Consider the following 12,827-nt stretch of genomic DNA (forward strand, 5'->3'; position numbering starts at 1 on the left):
ATTACCATACAATAAATAAAACCTCTAAAATTTATTTAATACATTGTTTTGTTAATTGGTTATTTCAACATTTTGTGGCTTTCCTTTCTGGTATTCTGTCTGATTCACATGCATTCAAATGTTCACAATACTATTTTTCATCAACTTCTTTTATTTTTAGTAACATTTGTTTTAATATTCATATGGTATGCTCTTTGGTGCATACACGCTCATTGGATTTTAGTGTGAGCTTAACACATCTCTATAAGACTGCTCACTACGTAACTCCCATCTTTGGCCCTGCTAAGTGATTCTGTATTAAATTCCAATTTATCTCATGTTGTTATTCTTCCAATCCCACTCTTTGCATTGATTATACTTGCCGGCACTATTTTGACTATTCCTTTCATTTCAACACTAATTTTGCTAAATGTTATGAATAACTCATAACTACTTTATCTTTGTTTACTGCAAGTTTGAACTTTTATTCTTTTCAGAGGAGAATTTAGCATGCTTACATGCAGCATTAGATTGATATACCTTAATTATCCCTTCTATTTTAATTTGTTTACTTTTTATTTAACTCATTGCTTTATTTTCTGTACTTTCCATTTATTAAAGAAGACTCCTTCTCCTAAACTCATAATCAAATATATTATTATATTTAAAAAATGAGATCTCCACTACCATCTCCCTCTTCTCCAACACGACAGACTATTCTGTTGCTGCTTTTCTTACTCTGTAACAAGATGAGTGCATGTGTTTCAAATATTAATTAAATAAGTTTTAACTACAGCTATCCCTACAAGAGAAACATTTTTAATGACTATGAGTGAAAAGAGGTAACAATTATACATTTTTCAATACAAAATGCAGAGAAGAAGGATAATACCAAACCAATCTTTCTTTAGGAATTGTATTGAGAGGATGCATACGGGTCTAAATATATCTGTTGTATACACAACAATGTTATCCTAAGAGTAATGGTATTACAAAGATTATAGACGAAATGAACTAATCTGTAAATTAAATAGTTTTCAAGATCAGTATGTTATCTTATCCTTATGTCTTTCTTTTACATGGTAAAGTTTAATGGGTATTGGAGGAAATTTTATTTTTTCAATTAAGGAATAAAATGCTTCACTGGTTTTTGATGTATTACCAGGATAATACCTATTTTAATGATGAAATTTTTAGCCTTTTGTGGAATTTTATTAAAATAAGTGAAGAGAATTTTGTGATTTATTTAAAGGAGGTTCATTTCAACTCCGAACACTTTTATTTATGAGCCTCAGCCATTCTGGTTAAAAAATATGTCACTAAGTGGAGTAAAAGTGAACTTTAAATATTCTATGGAATTAATATAGCAATGCAAGATGGTTAAATACAGAAAGGTGAGGATTCATTGTACAGTATCTTAGCATAGTACTGAATGGTTAATACTGACAGTACACCAATTTTTTTCCTATTTTGTCATATAATTGCTACTTTCTATGATTTCTACCAACAGTGATCTGTATGAGTAAAGCATTGACAGTTAACTTTAAGGCAGACATCGTGTTGACTACAAAATATATGATGAGTTCATAAAATATGCTAGTCTAGATATTGAAAAGGATATCAGAGAACAGTGAGAATCACCAGTGTGTCAGCTGTCAGCACAAAAACTACTGGTTTAAAAGAGTTTATACTCTAATGTGAATTGAGGTGGGATAATGTGGGAAGGGAAAAGATGGGATGGAGTGAAATGGATAAAACAAGCATAAAAATATCCTGAAATCCTCATTTGATATTGCTCATAATGTAATGATATTAGAAAAATAGTGACATAATATTCCTATATTTTAACTGTTTTCAGGCATAAATGCTACGTGACTTACTTTCACCTGTAGAATAATCCTGTGGGTCAAGTATTCCCGATTCCTGTAGAGACCTAATACAGGAGTCCACCAGCTCGAGACCTGTTGTAAGCTCATCTTCGATATCTTTTTGACCATCTGAAATAAAATATTTTAAAGTGAACAAACACATGATATATTATTATTAAATATTTAGGTTATCATTTAATCATAAAAAATATCATAGTACCTCTATGAAGTTTTCATTAGCTATCCCATTGTAATTCTTGGTCAACCAGCATTAAAGCCAAGGTCAACAATTTCATGTACCCTTGAAGAGCCCAGTTACTACAGAATTGAAAGATTTAACTCCCAATAAATTGTGAGCTATCATCAAGTTTTACTAGCAGGACGTTTTCCTGTTACTTTTCTGAGTCTCATTTCAAAGTTCATAAGAAAAGTCTTCAGTAGAGATATGTGTAACTCTTCATCAATAAGACAGACATTACCTTGTGACTGCCAGTGAAACTGCTCTTCTGCTGAACTGTAAAAAAGAGAATACACAGATATAATACATTGATTAGAAAAGACCCTAAAATCTAAGACACAAAGGCACATTAGGGTAGTAATAGTGGCTCCATGGCATTTCTTTTTATTTCTTATTCTGAAAAGGGATGTTGATACGATTTTAATTTTAATCGATTTGCTGTATATCCCTTTTGATTTACAAGTATTAGCATGTTTTAAACGGACATTGTTCAATAATCTTCAGAAAAAAGCTCATTTTTTACAAAACCCAACCTGTTAGAGTCATTCTTTATAAGAGCTTCTACATACATGCAGTTTTACTCTATTTTAGCTATTTTAGAATAGGATCATGTAGACTTTGTAAGATAGCCTAATAAGTAAATAACTATCTCTTTTTTTATTAGAGAGGCGATCTAAATCTTTGCCTCCATTTAGCTGTATCATATTAGAATTTCCCTTTAGTTGGTTACTAGGAGTTTAATTTAAAAATTACAACACTTTACCACCAACTAAATATACATTTCCAAAAGTCTCACTTATTAACACATCTTATGAAATGATACAGTCAGAAAGGGTTGTCCATATACATATGCCAAAGATACTGTATAGAGTGGCTCTGTCTAGGCAACAGAGATTTACTGCGAATGATTTATTAAATACAAAATACACAGTTTCTAAATATGAGCAACTCTTCCATTGTGTATGCAAACACTTCCTACATGCCTCCTTTTTATAGGTAAATAATTGGTGAGAAATCTACATGCTAATTTCTGAGAGACATCACTTTGGGAATGATTCTGTATACTTATTTCACGATCTTTTACTCTGATCAAGCAGCTTCCATGAATAGTTCATTAGTTTCACAACAGCAGGTGGATTGTAGATCTTTAGTCTGTACCTTAGAGGTGGGTTCTGAATACATTTACAGAGACAAAGGGAATTCCAGGTATAAATTCATGTTCAGAAAAGCCATGACTGGCATAAATAAATACAAGACTAGTCCGTTAAGAAACATGTGGCTGTTATAGGGTGTCTTGCCCCTGAGTCAATCCATATTAGAAAACTGGACAATGGTTTTATAATGATGAGAGCTGTAGATAGAATTGATAACACAAAATAATATTTCATATTCAGTCCAATGCAACTCTTTCTTGCATCAAAAAGATGGGACATTATATACTAGTAACTTCTAGCTACAAAGTTTAACTCTGAAAATAGAAACATAATCCTAAAATCAATACTTTACAAATTATGAGACAGTTTAAGTTAGTAAATGGAATTTAATATAAAGCAGTCCCATCTTATTATTCAAGAATCACCAATTCAAAAATCAGAACCATAGTTATCCTGGCTATTTTGATCCTCTAAGAAGTCTATGGATCATCACTTTTCAAGAACGTGAATATCAAAATACTAGTGTTTAAAGATCAATCCCATTGGTCATTTGCAGAAGCTGGACTAGAACTCAGGCATTTGGGTTTTGAGTAATTTTGAATGCTTACTTGTATCAGAATCATCTGTTGTAGCACTTCTTAAATACAGGTATTTTGGGGTTCCACTAGAGTCCTACCAGATCAAAAATCCTGTGGGTTAGGCTGGAAGCCTGCACTGCATAACAAGTTTCCATGACGATCCTTATGTGCTTCCAACTTTGAAAAACACTAGATACTGTTTTCATTAATCATCCATTATTAATTTAGAGCTCCCCACAACTTCATTCTTTTTAAGACTGGACAAATTCTCAAAGTGGTATAATATTGCAAGTGTTTACATGCCATAGATCTTTGTAGGGGTAGAAAACACTTCCATACTGATAGTGGGTTGAATGGAGGGCCCCCCTCTCTCAAAAGATATGTCCTCAGCAAAACCCTGAGACTTGTGAATGGTAACGTATTTGGGAAAAGTGTTTTTGCAGGTGTAATTAAGTTAATAATCTTCAGATAAGACCATTGTGGGTCATCTAGGGGGGCCCTAAATCCAAAGTGCTTATAAGAGATAGAAGAGAGACAAAGACGCAGAGGGGCAGGCCATATGAAAAAAGGGGCAGAGACTGGAGTGATGCAGGCACAAGCCAAGGAATGCCCGAAGTCATCAGAACCTGAAAGAGGTAAGGAAGGAAACTCCCCTGGAGTCTTTGCAGGGAACACAGCCCTGCCGATACCTTGATTTTGAACTTTTGGTCTCCAAAACCATGAGAGAATGAATTTCTATTGTTTTAAGTCAACCGCTTGTGGCAATTCATAATGACAGCACCAGGAAACAGATACAACAACAAGTTCTTATGTTATGTCGTCCAGGATTTGCTACTATCTCTATACTACTACATTCCTTCACCAGTACAGCCATTTACTAAGTGCTTCCTGTATACCAAGGTGGTATAATATTACCAAGGCTCAGTTAATTCACAACAATGACAATTCCCTTCTTTATTGATGGGGAATAACAGATTTAGTAATGTTGCAAAACTTGACCACACAGCTCATAAGGATCCCAGCAGGGATTTAAACTGATGTGTGCAATGCCTAAACTCAAATTCTTCTTTTTAAACCTTTATTTTAGATTCCGGGATACATGTGAAGGTTTGTTACATAGGTAAACTCATTTAATGGGGATTTGTTGTACAGATAATTTCATGACCCGGGAATTAAGCTCAGAACCCAATAGTTATCTTTTCTGCTTCTTAACCTCCTCCCACCCTCCACCCTCAAATAGATCCCAGTGTCTATTGTTTTCTTCTCTGTGTTCATAAGTTCTCATTATTTAGCTCCCACTTGTAAGAACATGCAGTCTTTGGTTTTCTGTTTCTGCGTTAGTTTGCTAAGGATAATGGCCTCCAGCTCTATCCATGTTCCTGCAAAGGACATGATCTCATTCTTTCTTTTTTATGGCTGCATAGTACTCCATGGTGTATATGTACCTTATCTTCTTTATTCATCCTGTTGCTGATGGGCATTTAGCTTGATTCCATGTCTTTGTTAATGTAAATAGTGTTTCAGTGAACATTTGCATGCATGTGTCTTTATGACAGAATGATTCATATTCCTCTGTAATAGGATTGTTGGGTTGAATGGCAGTTCTGCTTTTAGCTCTTTGAGGAATCATCATACTGCTTTCTACAATGGTTGCATTGATTTATATTCCCACCAACAGAGCATTAAATGTTCATTTTTCTCCTCAACCTCTCCAGCATCTATTATTTTTTTATTTTTTAGTAACAGCCATTCTGACTAGTGTTCAAAATCAAAGGTCATGGAGGGGCTAGGCATGGTGACTGATGCCTCTAACCCTGGCTCATGCTTATAATTCCAGTGTTTTGGGAGGCTGAAGCAGTAGGATGGTTTGAGGCCAGGAGTTTCAGACTAGCCTGGACAACATAGCAAGACCTCGTCTCTACAAAAAATGTTTACAAATTAGCAAGGCATGTTGGTGCATGCCTCTATTTCTAGTTACTTGGGAGGTTGACATGGGAGGATTCTTTGAGTCTAGGAGTTTGAGGCTGCAGTGAGCTGAGATTGCACCACTGTCCCTCATGCACCCCAGTCGAGGCAACAGAGTGAAACCCCTGCCTCTAAAAAATTAAAAAATAATTTTTAAAGATTTGTGCAGGGAAACATGCCTAGGTTACTACCCATTTTAAGTGGTATGAGTGAGTATGTCAATGGAAGTCACTCCCAGTGCCAGTAAAGTCCAGCACTCCTCTCCTTACAGGCACACTGAAGAACACACTCTGCTCAGCTCCCTTGCACATAGATGGGGTCATGCAAAAGCCTATGAGAGGAAGGTGACAGGTGCCACTTTATGCTCAAGCACAGAAGAATAAGCATGAGGTGTTCTTGCTGCCTCTCTCTTCTTAAGCCCTGTGTTGAGATGCATTCCTGAGTAACTAAGTGGAATGGAAACTTCCGCCAACTCACAGAGAACACAGAGCACCAGTGAGAAATAAAACACTGTTGTGTTAAAACTCTGTAAATAGAGGGCTGTTCGATCCGGAAGAATAAATGTCACACTGACCAATTCAGAAAGGTGAATTCCTAAGGCATTTCTTGATCCTTGATCTCCAATTTCTACAATACAGAGTTTGAAGAAAATGTCCTGAGTAACCCTAGTACAAATAAGGTGGTGCCAATTTTATGAGCAGGTGTTGATTTCATGTTTAGGACTACAAATCATGCTATTAGATATTTATTTTTCTGTTCATCTCTTTGAAATGTGTTTCAGTTTTATGACGCAACAGAAAAAAGAAGAAACGCTTTTTATTACAATTAAAAAATATCATTGGAAGTGAATATAAAACTATCTTTTCAAAACACAGGGATCTTCCTTTTGGGTAGACAAAAGGCATTAATCACTTCAATGGTTTCCCTGATTTCTTTAGCACTGTTAAAATGCATTAAAAGTATAACTGATCACAGAGAATAGAAGTCCCAAGAGAAAGCTGGTTTGGATTTTATTTCCTTTAAGTGCACACTTTAATCTTTTAGCTAGGAGCTTTTATGCAGTTGCCTATTTTATGTATTTGATTCCTTGTTTTAAAAATTTCTCTAAGGTAGATGCTTTTTAAAAAGCAAATAAACTATTTATTTATTCAATAAACATGGATTATGCCTCTGTCTCAGACTCATATCAGGTATCTTTGAATTACCTGTGGTAAATTTTCTCTCAATTACATAATTCAATTTAATATAATGGAAAAGTCATTTTTGAAGGTGTTATAACTTAAATGCATGTTCAATTTCAGGAAATAAAATTTGCTTTTACTGCTGAAATGCTATTTTATGAAATAGAAATCACCTCTAAAGAAATAAATGTAAGAAAACTATAGACATAATTTACATCAGTCTATACATGTTTGACTATACCTAAATGTAAGATCCAGAACCTAGTGACTATGAGAAAAACATGTATTTAAGACAAAGACAACCATAAATAACACTTAACCTTCAAATACATAAAGACATCAGTGATACTAGGAAAGAATTTTTGAAATAATATACTAAAAGTACAAATCCTAATAGCTAATATGTATATAAGTCTCATTTGGTAGCAGACAATAGTCTAACTGATTTGTAGTTAATCTTCCTATCAAAACTTTTGAGAGAGGTAATATTTTCCCATTTTACAGATAGTAAAACCAAGGTAAAAAGGTGCCAGGGAAGTTGCTGGAGGTCCCTCAGCCACAACTCTGGTAGTGGAGCCAGTTATGACCTTGGTTTCCTGGTTCCAGAATCTACAGAAATGTGTAAACCACTATTCCAGTCACACATTTAGCTACATCAAAAGTAAAATCTTAAATGACTAAAAAACTCCCACCAGAAACCAAGTTGTAAAACAAGTCATGTCCTGAGAGAAAATATTTGCAATGCATATAACTTGCAATGCTTACCTTCCAGAATATATAATGAACTCCTACAAATCAATAAGATAGGGATTTAAAAATCAAATAGAAGAGAGGTCATCAAACATGTATAGCTGATACATAGCAAAAAAAAAAAAAAAAAAACCCTAAAAACAACAAAAAAAGAATGTATGACTTCTGAACACATTAAAAGTTGTTGAGGAATAAAAATTAAACACAAGATACCTCCTGATACTCCACAAACTGTCCAAAAATTTGAAAGTCTGACCTCTTGATACTCCACAAACTGTCCAAAAATTTGAAAGTCTGACAATATTAAGTGTTGGGGAAGAAATGGGGAAGTAACGCTCATATATTGTAGTTGGGAGAGTAAATCAGTGAAACACACAGGTGACTTGTGGGACAGTACCTGGTAATGTTGTACATGTAATACCTAATCATCCAGGAATTCTGTTTCTATGTAGAGACTCCAGGAAAACACCAGCACCTTTGCCAAGGAGACTTGTACAAGATTGTTCATGCCTGCACTGTTGTAATAGCAAGACAATGGAAACAACCTATGTGTTCCAGCAATAGAAAAATTGACAAATATAATAATATGATTACATATTATATATGAGAGGTCTTCAAAAAGTTCATGGAAAATGCATACTATGAAAAACTTATGTGTGGATTTCAAAAATTTGTTGCACCCAAATAAACTGATACTAACTGAACATGTGTGAACATCATCTAGTTTGAGGCACTAACAAGGGTAAGACATCAGTTTGAAAAGAGCTCTTATTAGAGAAATATGAATTCTGCTAAAATTGAAGCAAGAATAAACATCAAATTTACGGGGAAACTTGGATGGAAGAATGGCAAAATCATTGATGCCTTACAAAAAGTTTATGGGGATAAAGCCACCAAAGAAATCAGCATTTTGCAAATGGATACCTTGTTTTAAGAAGGGACAAGATGATGATGATGAAGGTGAAGCCCGCTGCGACAGACCATCCACAGCGATTTCTAAAGGGCGGTGACAAGATGGTGATGATGAAGGTGAAGCCTGCTGCGACAGACCATCCACAGCGATTTCTAAAGGGCAGTGACAAGATGGTGATGATGAAGGTGAAGCCTGCTGCGACAGACCATCCACAGCGATTTCTAAAGGGCAGGGCTGGGCCTAGTTAGTATTCGGATATTGTGAGAAATAAAGTTTATTCTTTATTTGTATCTTTTAATTCCATTTTTCCACAAACCTTTTGAGATCCCCTCATATGACATACCTATGGAATAAATACTATTTGTCAGGTCAACTAAATTAGTCAGATATGTATGTAGTTCTTAAAAACAAAATACAGAGGAAAAAAAGCAAGTTGCTAGTAAGATATATGTTGCAGGATCCCAATTATGTGAATTTTAGAAACACTGACTAAACAATACTGTTTATACACACATACATACACACACCTCTCTATATATACGCATGTAGAAAGATAATAAAAATATATTAACTGAAAAGTTATCGAAATCAAGATGGGGGGGTGGTGGCTCTACAGGGGGTCAAAAGGGTGCAGAAAAATGAGTCTAAGGAAGAGTAACTTCCCTCCCTCTTTTATCTCCAATGTTTTATTTATGAAAAATGACAAAATGACCTGAAGTTATTATGACAAAATATTAACATTATTTTTAAAATATCTTTGATACTTGGAAGGGAAAAAATTCCCCATGATTCCTGCACTTACAAATATGCTTAGTTAAATGCTTCGATAAACCCTTGTGATTGCAACCTTTATAATATTCTTATCACTGTTGGAATCACTCCCAGTTTAAACTCAAATGATGCCAAACAATTCTGAAATATATAATTACAAATAATAGTGGCAACAACTGTTTAAAGGTATATTAACTTCTTTTTCCATTTCACATGTGAGACAAATCACAGTGTCATTTTTACAATGTTTCAAGTTTGATGAAGTTTGAACATTTCAAGTAAGCAACCAATAACTTTCAAGTTCGGAGGGCATGAAATAGGAAGCACGCTGGTGTAAACGAAGATAACCTTTGAATTCCCCGAGAAGTGATTTCCACCTCATCATTCCAATATGATAGCCTCAGTAACTCTCTGCAGGCCATTTCTAATAAAAACATATATGTGAAGTTCAGAGCATTTTCTTATTGCCAGGAAAACACACAAAGCAAACTATTACTAGACACGTTTCATCTGTTACAAACCTGCTCAAATATACTCTTACTGTCTTTTTCAACTTTTTGATACCCAAAGCATCAATCTCCACACTGCATCATGTGCTGTATTATTGCTCACAATATCTTTCAAAATGAAATAAAGGTACAGAACTATGAGTTTTTTTGTTAGTTTGCTTGTAAGGTAAGCAATGTACCTAAAACATAAATAAGCCGGAGGAACTATTGGGAAATAAACTGCTTCAAAACAGACCTTTGGCCGGGTGTGGTGGCTCATGCTTGCAATCCAGCATTTTGGGAGGCTGAGGTGGGCAGATCACGAGGTCAGGAGTTTAAGACCAGCCTGGCCAACATAGTGAAACCCCATCTGTACTGAAAATCCAAAAAGTAACTGGGCATGTGGCAGCCGCCTGTAATCCCAGGTGCTTGGGAGGCTGAGGCAGGAGAACCACTTGAACCCAGGAGGCAGAGGTTGCAGTGAGATGAGATTGTGCCACTGCACTCCAGCCTGAGTGACAGTATGAGATATTGTCTCAAAATAAAACAAAACAAAAACAAAAACAAAAACTGACCTTTGATTCTAACCCATAGGAACAAAAATCTTTATACTGATGATGCCCATATGACCTGACCTTGTATTTGGACAGCAAAACTTTTTTAGTATATAGTTTTGCATGCAGCACCTCACAAGAATAGGCATGGGTTGCCAAATAAAAGGCCCTTAGTCAAAAGCCTCAAGTACTGTGAAAATGTAACATATTTAGTAAAATGGTGAGGAGCGGCCCCCACCAAGCTCGGCTTTAGGCTTCCGCTGCCCTTTTCCATTAGCACTCCATGTCCAGAACACACCGGTTGGGTTGCTGAATAACCCCACTCCCTGCAGAACATTTTGTGGAACTGATTTCCCTGTGGTTGGCTGCCTGTACTCTCTATACTTGTTTGTGGTATAATCCCAAATGAATGTCCTAATATCTCTGCCACGCAACCAGAATTGCTTTTTTAGATGACACATCTTGTTTTTGTTTTAACTATTGCCACCAAAAAGACAACCTGATGGCTATCACGGACATTTTTACAGGCTACAATGGACAGCTGCAGAATCTCAAAGCCTGGTATATCTCAAGGAAGTATGGAACTGCTTCCTCTTTTATAAGATTGTTACCCAGTCCTATGTGACCCACGTGAATTTCTACCCCACCCTAACTCTGCTTATCCTTAGGACACTAAATGCCTGAAGTCAGAAGTTCCCCCTTCAGAACAAACTGGCTAAAACTATGGGATCCAATACAGCAGCTCCTCTGACCTCTGAAGGACCTCTGACTTCATTAAAATCTGATTTCTATGCTAAATGATGCTCCCAATAGCACCATGACAGTTGACAATCACCATGACAACAACTGGAAGAAACCATAAAAGGACAAAATGTGGTAACTCCAGTTCTGAGAAGTTCCCTACCCATTCCCGGAAGAGACATGAATATTCCTCCCCTTGCTTGCATGAAAAATGCCCAACCCTTCATTCAAGATGCCCTACATCTGTGACTTTCCAGCAGTCACCAGACACACACCCGCTTCCTGATTTCATGGGCACTGATAAAGCTGGGCTTGACGCTTACTTTTGGTTTTGCATATTGGCTTGGAAGCACCAAACAGGGAAACACCCCACTTTGAGGGGGCTGGCTTTGTTGGTAATCTCATGTTGTTAAAATGGCTTATATGGCTTATTGGCTATGGCTTACTCCAATCTATTTCATCACTTGGAGTACACTGCGGTCCACTGCGGGAGAGTCAAAATGGGGGCCGGCATGGGGAAATGGGAACAGTGCACATTAAGACAATACCCAGGCATGGCGGTGTGACACAGTCACCACAAACTCTTGGGGGCAGGTAAACACACAGAACTGGGGGTTTCTGGGGGGTTTCTGCATAAGGGGAAGTGATCAAGGCACTTCTGCCTTATACTTTCTAAGCCTCTGTTTCCTCATCTGTAAAATAGAGATATCACTAGAACTTTTCCCATAGTGATTTTATAAAAGTGAAGGTATAAAATATGAAAAATCCACAGAACATTTCCGGGAACATAGGACGCAGTCACCCCCACACCCAACCACCCTGTCCAACAAAAGTTAAGCTATCATTATCACACAGAGAAGAACAGAGGCCTGAGAGAGTACAGCTAATTCACAGAAATGAAAACTGAAAAGTCTCCAGTAGGCCAACCGTGTGGCGTTCAACTTGTCTAGACTTGGGGACCAATAAATATCATCAAAAATGTAAGTTTCAGGCTTCATAGGATTTATATTGTCTATCTTTTTTTCCTCACGCTAAAATGGAGAAGAAACAAAGCAGTCTGTGATTTATAAAGAAAGATGATTTGCTTTAGAGCCATAATCTTTTTCAATCAGTGCTGCTCGGGATTTTCCTGGCAACTGCCACCATTCTTGCCATAGTAAAAACCAGAAAGACCATTTGCTATTTTCAAGACCACAGGAGAAAATAAATCAGAACTAAATTGCTACTATTAATTTCTTTTCAGTTTGAGGCAGGGGAAGTTTGTATTCCTAAGCTAATTTTGCTGGCCCTGGTGACTGACAATTGTCAAAGCAACTGACACTGCAAAGCAGTAACAGCTCCCAAGCCACGGCCTGGACACACACGACTCCTGTGTGTATCACAGAGATCCACAGCACTATCATATCTGCGGCAAGCCAGCTACAACCAAACAGGGGAGAATTCACATGAATTCTGTTTTGTTTTAATTCCTTCAAAATAAATCCTCTAGTTTCTAACAGTCACAAAGAATTAGCCAGAGGCTAGGTCACCCTAAATGTTCTGTCTACACACAAGCCAAGCTGTCACCGTGGGAAAGAAATGCATTCATATTTTTCTTCCTCAAATTCTTTTATAGCTTTGGAGTTGATTGTACTTATATTACAAGAG

General features: G+C 36.4%; 1 protein-coding gene across 9 annotated transcripts in view; it reads right to left on the reverse strand.

The window, feature by feature from the left end:
• Positions 1 to 12,827, reverse strand: part of CTNND2 (catenin delta 2) — a 935,473-nt gene that overhangs the window by 437,322 nt on the left and 485,324 nt on the right. For all 9 annotated transcript variants that reach the window (XM_021675376.2, XM_064375868.1, XM_064375870.1 and 6 more), the window contains 2 exons: positions 2,327 to 2,361; positions 1,860 to 1,976 (listed from right to left, as the gene is read on the reverse strand). In XM_021675376.2, coding sequence (XP_021531051.2) covers positions 1,860 to 1,976; positions 2,327 to 2,361 — 152 coding nt within the window. The remainder of the gene's footprint in view (positions 1 to 1,859; positions 1,977 to 2,326; positions 2,362 to 12,827) is intronic.

This window comes from Aotus nancymaae, unplaced genomic scaffold (assembly GCF_030222135.1).
Source record: "Aotus nancymaae isolate 86718 unplaced genomic scaffold, 86718_ANA_hifiasm-v0.15.2.pri h1tg000014l, whole genome shotgun sequence".
Classification (NCBI taxonomy): domain Eukaryota; kingdom Metazoa; phylum Chordata; class Mammalia; order Primates; family Aotidae; genus Aotus; species Aotus nancymaae.